At 34.2% G+C, this 17,340-nt stretch overlaps 1 protein-coding gene and 1 pseudogene across 5 annotated transcripts in view; both read left to right on the forward strand.

Moving 5' to 3' along the window:
• The first annotated feature begins 2,513 nt into the window (after positions 1-2,513).
• The window catches only part of LOC110038502 (RNA-binding protein with multiple splicing), a 24,908-nt gene continuing 10,081 nt past the window's right edge, over positions 2,514-17,340 (forward strand). For all 5 annotated transcript variants that reach the window (XR_002295433.1, XR_002295435.1, XR_002295434.1 and 2 more), the window contains exons 1-5: positions 2,514-2,784; positions 2,859-3,038; positions 3,125-3,200; positions 12,381-12,507; positions 12,596-12,707. Coding sequence is in view for 2 of the 5 variants with exons in the window: in XM_020743368.1 (XP_020599027.1) it covers positions 2,662-2,784; positions 2,859-3,038; positions 3,125-3,200; positions 12,381-12,507; positions 12,596-12,707 (618 nt within the window). In the remaining 3 variants the exon portion in view is untranslated. The remainder of the gene's footprint in view (positions 2,785-2,858; positions 3,039-3,124; positions 3,201-12,380; positions 12,508-12,595; positions 12,708-17,340) is intronic.
• On the forward strand, positions 9,851-10,438 carry LOC110038504 (annotated as a pseudogene).

The following is a 17,340-nucleotide window of genomic DNA, read 5'->3' on the forward strand; positions in this document are numbered from 1 at the left end:
AAAGTGCAATATCATCAAAATTAGTGTAAAATAGGTATGAAAATCTCAACATATTTTCTTTTGGTCAATGTTTAAGGAAGAAATCCTCATTGTGTTTGTTGATGGGACATTAGAGACATTGCTTTCTTATGCGGGTAACTAAGGTGTTTGTGTCTGGTGTCATTCAAAATACTATGATGTAGAGTAGAAAATTGATAAAGATTATGTTTAGTTGGGACAACCAATAGTGTTTGTTGCTTTGACGGCCTTGAATGCAAAAATTGTCAGCATCAAATATAAATTGACAATTATTATCCTTTGCAAGTTTATTTACTAAAACAAGTTTATATGAAAGAGAGGGTGCAGATAGAAGAGGAGAGAGAACCAACTTACGCTTAGGGGTGGGTATAATATCAATTCCAGTGTGTGAGATGTCATTAGTTTGACCGTTGCCTATTGTAACTATGTCAGTGCCTTTATAAGGAACTGGGTGATGCAGACTCTCATTATAAGGTGTAATATGTGCGGTGACTCTAATATCCAATATCTAGTCCTATTTTGGAGAGTAAGTATTGGTCACTAGAGCCATTTGGTGTGGTGGGATGGTAGGTTTATATTGTAGATCTATGCCAACATGCTTCCGTTATGTGTCTCTTCTTGTAGCAAATTTGACATGTAGGAACATGTTTCTAATTGGTTTGATTGCTGGTCAGATTCTATTTAGAAAAGTTGGAATTTTTGTTGTTGTTTCTTGAAGCAGACTAATTTTTTTGGTCCTTTGAGTGAACAAAGCTGCAGAGGCAATAATTTTACTTGCTTCATTTGCAAGATTTGACTCTTCAATGTATAGTAATGAATATATGTTTCAAGGCTAATGGGATTCAGTTGAGTCCTTATAGCTGTTTTGAATCCTTAAGCTCTGTCGTAGACCATTTAAAATGTATAACATGATATCTTTATTGTTAAGTTGCGAACCCATTGTAGCTATATTATCTACATAGTTATAATTTGGGCAAGATATTGCGTCGTGTTATATGTACCCATTGAAAAGTTGTGCAACTTGTTATTGAGTTGAATAACACATGAGCAACTGGTGGATTGAAATCTTCTTTCTAAAGTTCTCCAAATTTTTTGCATGCTGTTGAGATCGTTGATGTAGAATAAAATGGAAGGAGAGATTGTTGATATCAAGGCAACACAAGAGTGATATCTATCAGTTGCCAGAGATGAAATTCTTCTGACTCCCCTTGCAATACATTGGATGGTTGATAAAATCTTGAGGAGATGTGGGCTTGGAGATCCAAATTTTTTTAAAAACCATTAACATTGAATAGTTTTTGAATTTACAATCTCCATATCTGATAATTTTCATAGGACAATTGCTGATTTATCATGGTCTTGATGTGGGGCATCAAGAACTTGAGAGAGGATGGGATATTAATTTCTTTGATTCTTTTAAGTGTTCCACATGATGAAGATTGAGTTGAAGATGCTGAATCCAACATAGAAGAGATGAATGACACTTAGAATTTTTTCAAAGAAAGATTGAGGGGTTGGAAGCCTTGTGTCTATGATACCATGAAAGCTAAAAGATCCTGAAGCAGAAGATGGGAGAATTGAAGAGCAGAGAAAATGTCTGAAGGAAAATAAGTTTTCTTTTATTATTTCGTTATATCTATGAATACAAATATACTTGTATTTAAATGACATACTTGTAATTACAGGGAAAATAGAGATGTGCATAAATGACTTTTATACAGAGCAAGTCCTAGTTATCCTTAAGACACAAATACTCGAAAAGGCGAGACCACAAGGAGATAGAGGCAGGGAGCAACAATCTATCTCAACCACAGGTAAGATCTCTTTTAGAGAACCATGTCCTTGAGGTTTATCAGAGGTTTCAAAATATCGACCACTTCACACATGAGTGGCTTGGTTTTAGGATCCCGATCAAGGCACCAGTTCGCGAGCGAGAACCTTATGCGAGGCTTTGAAGGACAAATGACCAGTGAGATGTAGAAGTGTCCCATTCCTTTTAGGGAGGGCTTGGTGGCCGCTATTAATAAGATTTATCGATTATATTTATTAAATTCAATCAAAAATTAAATACATAAATTCTATGGATCTATATAAGTTTTGATTTAATGTCTGAATTCTGCATTCGATTCATGTTAAATCCGAATTTAATAAATTCAATAAAGAAATGAATTTAATAAATCCAGATTTACTAAATTCTACTAATGCATCCAAACAACCCTTTGATAGGGCTGAGCCTGGTGGGTGGGTGGCTCGTGCACAATTCGGGCTACTTTTGTATAGTTATGTATTTATGTAAAGTTTCTATATAAAATTAGTATTAAAATTAATAGTCATAATTAAAAATATACAAGGGTATTATAATCTTTAGTATTAAAAAATTATAGTTAATAGTATTAAAAATCACATGAAAATGTTTCTATTCTAAAATTTTTCTTAAGGAAATTTTTATGATAGGAGGTGCTCACCCAAAAACAAATCAAGGAAGTTTTTTCAAACGAACCGGAATCGGTCTATGTGAGAACGATCAGCAAGGCTCCGCCCTAATAAACCTTCTGTCTAATCCGGCGCAAGGGTTTACCTGCGGCTGCCTCTAGAGAACCCGCCTGTGCCTCAGCGGAAAGAGCGAGTTAGGGTTTAATCCTCATGTCTGGCCCCGGCTTGCATCACTTCCAGCAGCAATGGGCTCCGCTTCAGCCCCCGCAGCCATCAATCTCTACTCCTTCAGCCATCACCGTGGAATTCCCTGTCCGCCCGACCTCTGAAGAGGTACCCTAACCCTATTCTCTGTCTCGAATGCCTATTCTCCGATCTTCTTCTCTCTCGTATTGCAATTTTTCTAGGTTCGGACGATCTTCATTGCTGGCTTTCCTGCCGACGTGAAGGAGAGGGAGCTTCATAACCTTCTGCGCTGGCTCCCTGGTTTTGAGGCTTCTCAGATTAATATGAAAGGGGATCAGCCAATGGGTTTCGCTCTATTCTCAACTGCCCAGCATGCTGTTGCCGCTAAAACTGCACTCCAGGTGATTTTATCATCACCTATATTTCCTGTTGTTTTGCTTTTATTCATGATCCCTAGAGTATGCTAAAGTTTTCAGTATTTGGTTAGGACTTGGTGTTTGATTCGGCGACAAATTCAACTCTTCATATAGAGATGGCTAAGAAAAATCTTTTTGTTAAGAGAGGTAGGGGCATTTGAGATATCATTTCCTAGCGCAATCATTTTTGATGGCCTTGCTAATTGTCCTACACAACTTAAACTCTATGATTACTTGGCATTGATGAATTCCTATATGTAGCTTTTTTGTTTGTCCGTGCCAGATTCTGTGTTTAAAAGCTAATTATTTGTTAATTGTGAAGTCCAAATTTTCCTCTACAATAAAAGTTCAAATTCTTCGATAATGACATGTTCAGAAGTTTGTCCCAAGTTTGATTTTTATGTTTAGATTCAAAGAAAATGGTTAATTTGTTACGTGTTATAGCATTAGCCTGCTCGAGCATCGATTTATAACTTATGCACAAATCTCGCCGAAAAGCTTTTCTACTTTAATGCATGCCAAATTAATTTACGTTTTGAGAACTTTAGATTAGCAAAAACATGTGAGATATTAGTACTATTTACAATTAATTAATTTATGGGTCCGTTTGGCGGGGCTTTTCTGTGCGCGGTGCGGCGGGAGGCCGCAGATAGACTCATTTGGGGCGGCTTTTCATCTGCGGCGACCGCAAATTTGAGCGAAAAGTGGGCCGCGGGATCGACCCCACGGCTCTGCTTCGCCCCCGCGGCTCTGCTTCGCCCCCGCGGCTCTGCTTCGCTCCCGCGGCCCAACTTCCCTCCTTACGCATTTTACCCAGGTGCCCTCATTCTGCCTTCCTTTTGTTCGGCTGCCATCCTGGTTCTGCAATCCCGATTTCTGCATCTTGGCCGTCGTTCTCCTCCTTCGTTGTTTCAGCACCTAAAGCTCCCGATTCCATGAAAATTTTACTGTGATCCTGGTCGGCTTCCTAAAGCTCCTGATTCCATGAAAATTTTGTTCTTCCTCCTTCGTCGTTTCGGCTACGATCCTGGTCGGCTTCCCTCCTTCCGCATTTTACCCAGATGCCTTCATTCTGCCTACCTTGCCTTCCGCTGCGATCCTGGTTATGCGATCCCAATTTCTGCATCTTGGTTCGTCGTTCTCCTCCTTCGTCGTTTAAGCACAAGTCCATTCTTATTGAGCCATATATCTTCCATGAAAATTTATTATGAAAATTTATTCTCTTATGGGTGGTATAAATGAAAGATTTGGGTGGTATAAAGGTATAAAGTGAAGTTTAGGTGTTATATATGTAAAAACATAGTAATTGGATGATTTTGATGCAAATGTTCCAATTTATTTGGAAGCCTACGGAACATTGTCAATTCTGAATCAGTTGTGATTGTGCTTGAAAATCTTAAACCATACAAAAATCTAAAGAGTTTGTCCATCTCGCCTCGCCTGTGTCGCCGCGCCGCCCGCAACCCTCGTTCGTTACCGTGCGTGTTCTTCTTCGTTCTTTTTGAATGTTGGGTTCATTTGTAGCCCTATGTCACCGTAGCATTCATGCATCAGTGGTAAAAAATGGTAGTTGGTTAAAGATAGCCTGATTTCCCGCAGCTGACCCACCGCTGTTTTCACACTGCTGCACCAAACAGACAGCCTGATTTCCCGCAGCAGCTTCTCTACAATAGCTTCCTGGGGCAGCGCAGCTGCAGCTGCGCCCAACAGAGCCCCAGAGCCTACAACACAACATTTTTCTCCATATTATATTTTTGTGATGTTGAAACAAATTGATTCTTTGAAACAAATATAATTTTTTGAAGCTCATGTTTTGTTAATGTTTCCGAAGTTTTCATTTTCATAATTAGTGCTATTTTCATTTATTCAGTAAGCTTACTGCCATAATGCTTATTCATTAAGTATTTGGCATCAACTTTGTCAATGTTTTTTTATTAGAAATATTTTTTTTGAGCAAACGTGATGCAAGGAAGCAACGAAGTAAACCTTAAGGTAATGGTTTGGGTGAAAACAACATAAATATACGGATGTTGCGTGAAAGTGACCAAATTATATGAGAAAATGACTAAAGTGTGGAAAAGTTGCAAACTCTTCAGTTTCGAGTTCCACACTTGAGCATGGACATTGCATCTAAAAGGAATTTAAAGTATTACACTTAATCATGTACTTCTCATCCATAGCTAAGGGAAAAATCTTTATTCATTATTAAATATGTTATTATTGTGAATTGATAATAGTAGTTTGATTGTCATTTTCAAAATTGTTTTTTAATAAATTATTTAGATTAAAATTTATAGATTATCAGTTTCTTTTTTGCGATCTTTAAGTTATTATCAGTTCAAGCCCTAGAAGTTAAAAATTATTTCAAAATGTTTGAGAAAAGTTACAATTCACTAAGATCATCAAAGAATCACTTAGAGTTAAATGAACGATAAATGTATGAAGCTATTTACTACAGTTTCTTTGTGGGAAATTTTTCTGAATTTGATTCACAATTTGTGAAAAGAATATGATGGGTTTGGATACTTTATGCTACATGACATCAGCAGCAAAATTTCAAAATTGACCTTTGCTCTATGATGAACAGCAATGTGTTGGAAATCAGGAAAACGTATTGCAACTTATGACTTATATTTTACATATGATGCATAGTTTCCTTTAAGCTTATTGCTAGTACTCATTCTAAGATGGATATTGTCTTTCTAGTAATACAATTCAATCTTGAAAGTTGTTTCATCATATTTTGACTAAGAAAATTGTATGGTAAAATATGAATTATAATGTAAATTTCTCATCTTCATTCAAATTTGCATGTTAAACTACTTTAGAATCTGCAGTGAACTTCATGAATTTTCTGTTTATCCCTTCTCATATTTCTTGTAAAAATAAGAATAAAGAGACGATGTATGATAAAAAAGTAATGCTTGGTAAATATCCTAAATTTAATTATCAAACGTAAAATCATAAAAATATGTTGACTTATAATAAATTTTTTTATTATATTTAAGTTGAAATGAATAACTTTTGAATTGCCAGTGAATAGTTATTAGATAATAACAGCGGAACAATTATCAATTAATATAAAACAGCGATATGCTGATTTTTATCATCACTATTTAATTGAAACACATAAAATCAATTGCATTTTTGTTTGGAGGCAAAGTAAAACCTAAAAAATATATTGTAGCAATTACCATTATCAGTTAAATGTTCATAACCACTACTCAACGAGTCTCCAGTTTACAATTTACTTCAATTATAGTTACAACTTTTAGTGGAATAGTCATACAAAAGGATATTTTGACTTTTCCATTTTAGTTAATGTTTTCTGAGCAAACGCTTGTTGTGACTTACTCTAAAGAAAAATAAACAGAAATAAACTTGGAACATTCAAGCTCTTATTTTATTTTATTGTTATTATTATTGTCTTTTGAAACTTTACTTTCAGTTTCACAGCTTTCTTTTCTTTGGATATTCACAAAGCCTATAGGCCATGTTTGGATTCAATTTTGTTTCCTGTGTGTCTTCTGCTTTGAAAAATAGTTAATGAAGTAAGGGCAGGTTGGTTATATATATATATATATATATATATATATTATTTAATCCTATTAATATTTTAGTTTTGATGTCATTTTAAACAGAATCATAACTACATGTGTATTTGTTTCATATTCTTGAATCTAAAGCACATTCAAAAAATAATTTTTTTTTTCTATTTTAGAGAGCAATAATCAATGAGGGGCTTCGTGGGGACTCGGACAAGCATAGAAAATCTAGGAGTAATGTAACAATCACTGGAGTTTTCGATGAGGGGCTAGGCATGTGAGCAATGAGATTGTTGTATGGTAGGAAGGAGCTCGGGTATAGTTGCGGTTTTATCACAGGATAAGAGTAGGGGAATAGGTGTTTTGGAGACAAGTGAAAACTCCTCATGCAATGTTTTTAATATTTTTAGTAACACACTAATTTGTTTCCAATACAAAAACAAGAACAACTTACCACCATGTTTCCTAACATAAGCCTTTGGTTTAGGCGCAAGGAAATAGCCTCCGATCTTACACCTTACCAGGAATTATGGGACGCACACCTCACATAATTGGGGTGTGCCTCATTGAGGCCTCTAAATTGAGGCAAATGCCCCAATTATTCATGCAAACCTAATACATCCGAACAAAATGCTCACCGTTAGGGTGCGAGTGAAATTGAAATCCTTATGTCCAAGTTAATACAAAGAGAAAAAATTGATTACCTTACGGATTAACTCATTGGTTTATGCAATGTTTAAAGAGGTAAAAATTTAAACATTTGAGCAAGAAAGCTCCTTTGGTTATATTATTGTACCATTGGATGGGGAATAGTTTGTAAGAATGAAAATGACATTTCACATCCACAATTGTAAGTGCAAGATCTCAAAAAACAACTTGAGTATAAAACAAAAAAAAAATGTAAGAGAAAATATTAATATTAAAATTTCTGTAGTAAGAATTAGAATTTCTAATATTGTTATTATTTTAAGGATTTTCTTTATTAAAGAAGAGAGATAATGTTGATATTGAAAATGATGAGGATTATTGGGAAGATATTGATACTAGCAAGAGCGAGGGAAGAGTAAAAATGATCAACTATTATAATGATTTTAATGAAGGCCCTCTAAATTTTGGAAATCAAATAGAATTCAAAATTTATGATATTAGTTGAATTTATTATGTTGAATTGGGAGTAGGTGAGGTTTGTTTATTATAGACTTCTTGTTTATGGTTACTAGTGTATCTTATAAACTCCATGCTTATTTTTAGTACATGCATGAAGTTTATGATCTTTGATTTTACTTTGCTTGTTATTTGATATTTTAATTAATTTAATAGTCTAGTTTCGAGGTTCACACATCAAACTAACTTGAGGCTTTTACCTCTTCTTACAAAACGAAATTGCTTCGATACCCGATTGCACAATTTCAAATCATGATTTAAGTAATTTTTTTTTTTAAAACATAAAAAATGAAAATGAAAACACTAGTAAACATGCTCTGAAAAGAATGTTTGACACTATTAAATCCATATTTTTGGAAGTAAAACAAAGCATTACCTCATTGGCTTTATCTCAATTATTTAGGATTGATCCCTTTTTTCCTTTCATTCTTGCAAAGTGCTATCTAAGATGTTAAATCTATTCTTCTTAAATCAGTTTGAACATCTTTGTCCATATCACTATAATTCTTTATCTTCTCCTTTATGATATCTTTACACTAATCTATATTTTATGAAGGCACAACAAGAGGGAATTTTATAATCAAAATATCAAAACAGGAAGAGAGTTTTATTTCAAAATGTTGCTCTACACAATATTTTAAAATTTCTATCCATCAATGTATGCTTATTTTTTTGTTTAAAATGAGCCCCTCTTCGAAGTTTTCTATTCACTCGATGATTTTTTTTTCATTCCATAAGTTACCATGAAATGGTGGCCAAATCATAACCAACAAATTTATATATTATTTAATACAATCCATATTATCATGCCATCTTTTTTTCTCTAATGGTTTAAAAATGTAACTTTTTTAATTATTTAATAAAAAAATAGAGAATATCTTGTATCATGAAAATCTTGCATAGGGCAAAGATCACTTGAAAAAATGAGGCTCTTTAACCTATTGTCATGAGAGTTTCTTGTATCATTCCCCTTTTGTTATATTTTGTATGTATTTTTTATTACTTCAATATTAAACGGATTTATGTGCCTATGAAAAAAATGATGGTTGTATTTTCTACTTAACAAATTAAAAGCTGTTCACAAGTCTAAACAACCAAGTGATGTTCTTGATATATTCTCATACATTTAAGATTAGTTACTTTATATCAATTTTATAGTTTGAGGTTTTATTTGATTTTTATTTGCTACAATCTTAAATATGTTAGAAGTTATATTAGGAAATAATTTATTCCTGTGAAAAATTATGAGGATTAGATTTATTTCCAAATATAATTTTATTTCCTTGGATTGAATTTATTTCCTTTCCTATTTTATGTTGTTTCCTCTATCTCCAAATAATTATTATAAATAAATTAATTAGAGATATTAGGTGTTATATCTTTTCTTTCCTGTTATTTTTTTTTGTCTTTCCTATTTCAGGATTCATGTAAGGGTTATTTATAACTTCTTTTCATATCAAATATACTCTTTTGATTTATTCTGAAATTCAACATGATATCAGAGCTAAATTCCCTTCCCTAGTCGTCGGTCCTCCCTCCAGAGCCGTCGGACTGCCTTCTTGGAAGGGAGGGACACTTTCTCTCTCTGCAGGTTGTCCGGAGATCCTCGCCTCCGGAGTAGATACCTGCAGCCCCTCTGATGCATTGCCTCTTTTTTTACTGTGCTTTTGCACGTTTCTCTCCCTTCCCGATCTGTCGAGCCGGAAGTTGCAACTTTCCCGGTTTCCAAACACCATGAGTTTTCATTTTCAGGGGAAATCCTGACTCACAAGAATGAGTTTCTCTCTCTCTAGTGGAAATTCTGATGTCCTCCGGGGTGATTTTCTTTCTCTACTGGAAATCTCGATCTTGTAGAGGTGGTGACTTTCTCTCTCTAATGGAAATCTCGATCTGCCTACCAGATTTAGTTCCTCTTTCTTGCAGAAATAAAAGGAGGACATCTTTTCCTTGTCTTCCTCGTTGGTTCTCCAGTCTCCGCTGGCTTCTTTGCAGGTTTCACCCGGTGATCGTTCCCGCATGATTTTTGCAGAAAACATAGATTGAGGGGACGAAGGAAGCTGATATGGGAGAAAGAAAAGGAGGAAGAACATGAGTGAGTTGGTGGCTTGCACAGGTCGACATTAGCAGCGATACGAGGTCGTTTGTCGGCTTATTGCTGGGTGTATACCCTTTAGGTATAAAAACTCTTATGCTGCTGTTAGCAGAAATCCTGAGAAAACTATTGAAGTCCTTATGATCAATTCACAAAGTGGTCTTGGTTTGTTTCCCAAGAGAGGATGGGAAAACGATGAAACTGTTGAAGAGGCAGCCTTGTGGGAAGCACTTGGGGAAGCAATACTTAGCGGAAAACTTAAAAGATTTTTTGTGATATTATTATTTTCGCAGCAAAATTCTTCAGGATGAGTTCAGTTCAGAAGGATTATGCAAAGGTGTAATGTTCCCATTGTTGGTCACAGTGGAACTCTGCTCATGGCCAGAATAGAGTACTCGCCAAAGGAGTTGGGTTACTATTCCTGAGGCCGCAAAACAATGTATACATCCGTGGATGGAGGAGGCTCTTGTTGAGGGACTTTCAAAGTGGCACGCTAAAGAAACAAATTATGTAGGTGATGTTTGAGCTCCCCCTAGGAATGCCAAATCTCTCCCTGCATGTCCCTAGTAGTTGGAAATCATATTTGTCGGCCAGAGAACTTCTTTGCAGATTTTACCAACACCTTCTTGCAGGTCGAAAATTTCGACAACTACCTCTGTGGCATCCTCCTCCATTTCACACGCATGGATTGTGGAAACGAATGGATGCCTCTTACGATGGAGTTCATTTTTTGGTTTGCTTTCAAAACAACACGAGAAAGGTTATTAGAGAGGCGAGACTGGATGTATCCTTGAATGCAATCCCAGCAGACAACCTACATGCCCTTCTCTGTTGGCTTCTTCCTTGTTGCCGAAAAACTCTATGTAGCAAGTTTTCCACTATAATTTTTCCTACGACAGACCCACTTTCGGAGCCTTTTCCTGAATCAGGTCTTACTCTGGAACTCTTTATCGTAACAGATTCTCCTCTAGAGTTTTTTTCTGTATCAAGCCTCCAGAGCTTTTCCTACAGCAGGTCCTCTTCCTGCTGCAGGTCATTCACCGAAATTCTTCCTGCTGTAGGCCCTTCTTCGGAGCCTTTCTTGTAGCAAATCCTCCATTGGAGCTTTTTTTACAACTGATCCTCCAAAATTTTTCTTGCAGCAGACTCTCTAAAAATTTTTGTGCAGCAGACCCTCTGGAATTTTCTCTACAGTAGACCCTCCTCTAGAGCTTTTCATGCAGCAGACCCTCCTCCGGAGCTTTTCTTGCATCTTTTCTAGAGCTTTTTCTGCAATAGACCCTCCTCTGGAGCTTTTCTACATGCTGTTTACTTCCCTGCAAACTTCCATGCAACATTATTTGTAGGAGTTTTCTGCCTACCTACAAATACTGTAAAACTGCAGTCGACAACAGCCGCAGTTAACTAGAAGTCTGTTTTATTGTAGGTTGTCTATTTTTCTGCAAGCTGCCCTGCAACATTACTTATAGGATCCTTCTACCTATCTATAGACACTGCAAAAACTGCAGTCAAAGACAACTGCGGTATAAGATGAAAACTTCAAGTTCTACCTCACAGATTTTTTTTGCCCATTGATGTTTTTAATCCAAGTTGAACATGATTTTCAATCATGTTTCAACTTGTGGGGGAGTGCTAGAAGTTATATTATGAAATAATTTATTCATGTGAGAAATTATGGGGATTATATTTATTTTTTGATTTAATTTTATTTTCTTTCTTATTGGTGAGTTATTTTCTTGGATTAGATTTATTTCTTTTCCTATTTTAGTCTTTCCTATTTTATGTGGTTTTCTTTATCTCCAGGTATTTATTATGAATTGATTAATTAGAGATATTAGGTGTTATATCTTTTCTTTCTTGTTATTTTTTTTTTCTGTCGTTTCTATTCTATGATTCATGTAAGGGTTGTTGATAACACATTTTCATATCAATAATACTTTTTCACATTATTGTGAATTTCAACAAAACACAACTTCCCATCATTATTTTTAAGGACAAAAGATGCATTTTAGCATTGAGTTAATGGGCGTTGGATGTAAATGTAACAGTATCAAGAAATTTGATGTTTTATCAAGCCTCAAAGGGCTATATGACAGTTAGTTAAGCCTCAGAAGATATAAATGATAATTATCTTGACAGATCTAATAAATTGATGGTTAACTTCTGGCATTCATGGAGCAAGGCTATTGATAATAGTGTGATTGGGAAAATGGTTGCCTAAGATTACTTCTAAAGATAGAAATGTAAGCGAATAAGGATAAACTTGTTGGCGTTTTAGAAAAATCTGACCATTTTGTTTATGGTAAATTCGTTCACGTTATTTACTTTTTACTTGATAATTTAGTGACGGTGAGAATTCTCAAAAAGAAGATACTGAGGACAAAATTCCCAGCCATCTCTTGATTGTTGTTTTCTAGTGGTAGCATGGTTTATCATATCTTCTTTATTGTTTACCATGAATTGTTGTGCCAACGGCTAATTTTTAATTTCTTGGTCAATTATACTTGAACTATATTCTATTTGCAGGCATGGGAGCTGATTTCAGCTCCTTAGACCAAAGCAAACGCATAAGAACTGGTGGAGAGTATGCTCAATCTGGTTATCCAAGTCCTCCCTTCCCCCCACAGACTCCTTCCCTTTGGACAACATCAGGGTATTTTTGTTTTCATTTCACTTTTTAGGTAGTTATGACAATGTTTTCTTACCAAAAATTTTTTGTTTTTTCCGTTTACCTTGTATAGGTATATGGCTCCTCCTGTTCTGTATGCCCCATATGGAGGCTATCCAGTTACTCAGGTGGCTTTACCTACCCCTGTTTCTGTGCCAGCTCCAACTGTCTATGCCCCTGTTCAGGTCTGACCAGTACCACCTTTTTCTGATTGGAAATTGGCTATTACTGTGTTATATGGCTCCTCTTTTTTTTTATGCTGTGATTAGTAAGTTGAAGTGATAGGGAAAAGAAAACATTGTCATACCTACCTAAAAAGTAGTTTATTAAGAGCATCAATTCTTAATAAGAATATATTAAATTATCAAGTAAAAATTAAATAAGAGGATTATCAAGTAAAATACCTCCTGAGATAGTGGTCGTTTATTAAGAGCATAAGAATATATTCATTATATTAACAATTTGATAGGCTCCAAGTCAATTAGGAATTGATTTGGAGGTATTTTATTCTTTGCATATCTCTCTTTTTTGTTAATATGCTCTTAATAAACGAGGCTCTTGAATTAATAGTTAAGGAGCATCGTTTATTAGCATGTGGATTTGTTTTTTCCTTTGAGAATCTAGGGGCTGTTTGGAGGCCTGTTTTAAGGAGGATTTATGAAGGATTTAAGCTAAATTTTTCCAAACGGGAAAAAATTACTCCGTAAATCCTAAGCTCCCGTAAATACCATAATGTCACTGATTCGCGAACTAAATCCCGTGAATCATCATATTGAGTAAATGCGGGACGAGTAAAGAGGAAGAATGGCGCGAACAAGCTTACCTTTCTCAATGGTTTCTAGTCGGAGTGGAGTGGAAGCATGAAAAAAATGGGAGTTTCGTTGTTCTCTGTGAGCCACGATCACGTGGTTGTCTTCCCAACTAACTCTAATGGTGATTGTATAGTGAATGTTTGTTCATGAAGGCGATGGTTTCGGGCGAAAACAATAGTGACTTAAATTCAGGCAGAGATGGGAAGTCTGGGCGAAATTGGAAGAAGGGGAGAATGTAAACGAGGGTTTCAGACAGAGAGGGGAAGAGGGAGATAGGTTTGAGATTTTAATTTATTTTTATTTAAGTTAATTTTATTCATTTAATTGATTAATAATTAAAAAATAATTTATATATTATCAAATTAATTATAATCAATAAATTTATATGTAATTTTAATAGTTAATTAACAAATAAAAAATATTTTAAAGTTTAAATTATTTAATAAAATTATAATAATTCTTAATTTATATAATTAATAATTTATTAATGTTAAATTATCACTTAATAAATAAATAGTTTGCACAAAAAAATATTAATTATTAATTTATATAACTATTTATTGATTAATGTAAAGGTCTTTTTTTATACAATTTGAGGCTTTCGATACTCATTTGTATTTTTTGATTTAATCTTTGTCTTTGGATGCTTAATTAATCCTGATAAATCCTGCTAAATTCTTCTAAAGCTGTCAAACAACTTTTCAGAATTTATGAAGATTTACTTACATATCATACAGTTTTCAGAATTTAATCACCTCAAGATTTGATAAATCCGAATTTACAGGATTTACTAATTCCTTTTTAAATTAAATTCTACTTGCAACCAAACATCCCCTTACTGTTTCTTTTTGGTTTCACCGTGTCTTCGTTCTGAACTAAGCATCTATGACAAGCTAAACCATGTAAACTCAATTATGCCCTACTACTTCCCCTTGGCCTTGTTTGACAGTGTGCCTTCTGAAAAAGGAATCTTAACTAAGGCAGTATTTTGTGGATTTGTGTGTCAGTCAGTCTGAATAACTAGTTTAATACATGCAATAACTATGAATTGTTGCTATGTAGCCAGGTCATTTAAGTAAATGCCTATTTTTATTTTTGGGGATTCAACTTTAACAATTGATAGTTTCCAAGAAGAAGGGTTTGATAAAATTGATCATATTCATAAAAAATAATTCTTCTATGGATATCTAAAGTATGCCTTTTTTATTATTTTGAAGTATTTGTGTGGTTCTTATTTTCCTTTTCATTTGATCTCACAAGTTGATAATGCATGCCTTCATATGGTGCTATTTCTGAGCTTGAAAGGCGTATAATGAAGTCAAGAATTAATTTTTGAAGCTATGCTTTTATTGAAAATATACATGATAAGAGTATTGACTAGCTTTAGATGCACTTCGTCAAATAATAAGAGTTCTGAATTGCTTGGCATCACGTCTTATGTCGGTTTTAGAGATGCTTACAAGGGATTTTTAAAGTGAGGTATGCTCTATCTTATTTACAAATGAATGAAATGATATGATTCCATTTGATAGTTCTTTTAGTGAAATTTTAGAACAATAGTGGCATGTTTTGGGGTTAGGATTATTAGAATAAATATTGGATTCAAGTCGCAAACATTTTGACGCAAAGCCTCAAAAGGACATCCTTAAATAAATTTAAAATAGTAAAATTAAGATGCACTTGTAATAATTTTAAATCATAATATAATATTAAAATAGTCTTATAAGCGCTCAATGATAAGGAAGAAACCTAAGATAAACAAGTAAGTATAATTGCCGATTTTATAATAAACTTACTATAATGTATCACTCTAAATTTAAAAGTTTGTCCTACTTCCATCACTTAATGGATTCTTATTTAAATCATTATTATATTTGATTGCTTTTTTCCCCATCATCACCCATATCAACCTCTATTTAATCTTCATCATCTTCGATCTCAATCCACTTTCTCTCCTTTTATCAATTAAATTAAATAAGAATATTATTTAAAACCATATCTATATTATTATTTTTTTATAATTTATGTTACATGGAGCTTCATAATTTTTTTTTTTATTATTTTCTTGTCTACTTTTGTTTTTTTCCTTCTATAAAAAATGTCAACATTGAGAACTTCCTTGTATAATTATAACGATGAAACTTTACTTTCATCCTTCACTAACCATTCGCCATTCAAATGCACATCATTAATAGGCAAGGGATCTTTATCATCCTTCATAATTGTTTTTTCAAAGGTTTATATTTTAATCTATTGCTATATATTACCGGTTCACATAGTGTACACAAGTGCACGTGCCGCTCAAGTAATATAGAATGAGTGGAATATCATTCTCACGAGGATCATAAGTAAAACTTGGATATATTAGTTATTAATTTTATGTTAATCTTTTCTTATTCAACCACTTCAATTAACTTAATTGAAACAGTATTCTGCTGAAATAAAATATGTAATGACTTGGATTTAGCAATTGGAAAGAGAGCACCCGAATTTATAATTTTGGTCTACTAGTTTTCATCCCTTTCTTAAGTTGAAAATAAATAATTTGTCAATAATGCATGATTTTGTTTTTTGATCATCTTTGATAACTTAGAAACCATAATCGTTCAATCTAATTCACTATATATGTATATGAAGGAGACAAATTGATTGTATTATGAGCTTTATTTTAAGGATTGCAAATTTCTTATTAATTCCTACTCAAGAAATTTATTTCTTGTTGTTCCTATATGGCTTCCAATATCTATAGATCACACTAATTTTTAAATATGCAAATGACCAATATGCAAATTAAATGAAGATTGAAAATAAATTGAGAAATTTTAATGAAGATTGTACAATAAATATCATAATTAAACCATAAATCCAGATTTTACACACGTTAGTTTATGCTTTCAAATAAAAAATCCCAAAGAAATGTTAACATCATTTAAAGATCCACTAAACAACGAGTTGGAAAAAAAAAAAAATTGAATGAATTTTTTGCTTCTTATTTGCTTCTTAAAATTTCTCTCTTCTTTCTCTCCTTTCTTTCTTGTGCTTCCTACTCCTCACGCTTGCTTCCTACTTCTCACACTTCTCTCTCACTATTGACACTTAGACGCTTACTTTGACATAATTCCCTCGCCCCCATGTCCTCTAACTTTTTGAGAACCACTGAATAATGCCCGAAATCTGCTCTAAAACCATCTTAAAACTTAATTATCAGTCCTGCCGCATTTCATCTTTGGGAATGTAGTACTGTAATGTCATATGTAGTATTGCGGCGCTCACAAATAGCTCCAAGGCACATTGTTCTTTGTCTTTTTGTTTGAATCTTATTCCTTCCATAATGCGATTCTATGGTGCATTGCTCTCAGTTTAGAAGTTTAGAAGTTTTCTTGTCAAAATTCTCACGTTTCTGGAATTTGTCTTCAATTTTCTCAGTGTTATGTCATTGTATGATTAGTGCTGAGACACTAAATTCCTAGCATCGCGGACCTGTGGTGCTAACTCTCGGGTTCTTTGGCTTTTTTGTTGTTGTTCTGGCGCTGAAGCTCTGTTAAGTACAACACTGCGACACTATTTTGTAAATTAAAATTTTCTTATATAGTAAACACTGCCGTTGCCGGTCCCAAGCCCGGATGAGAAAAGTGGAGGGTTGCGTTAGGTAGTCGACAGCCAGCGTAAAACTTGTCGAAAAAATCATGACATGAATCCTTTTGATCATTGTGTAAGTGTTAGGGCGTCCCCTGGAAGCGACGCGCTGTATAGCCTGAATACAGTGAAAAGTGTGCAAGGGCCGCTACACCGGCGCCCGGGTGTAGTGTTAAATAAGCAAGGGTTCCCACATTACGGGCGAATGCGGGTAAAGAAGTTAGTCCATGAAACTAATAAAACTATTATTAGGATAGGATCTTGGAATATAAGCACTCTCAATGGTAAATTAATGGAATTAGTTGATATTATGATTCATAGAAAAATTAATATCTTATGTATTCAAGAAACTAAGTGGGTTGGAGAAAAG

The sequence above is a fragment of the Phalaenopsis equestris genome, unplaced genomic scaffold (genome assembly GCF_001263595.1).
Source record: "Phalaenopsis equestris unplaced genomic scaffold, ASM126359v1 Scaffold232974, whole genome shotgun sequence".
NCBI lineage: Eukaryota > Viridiplantae > Streptophyta > Magnoliopsida > Asparagales > Orchidaceae > Phalaenopsis > Phalaenopsis equestris.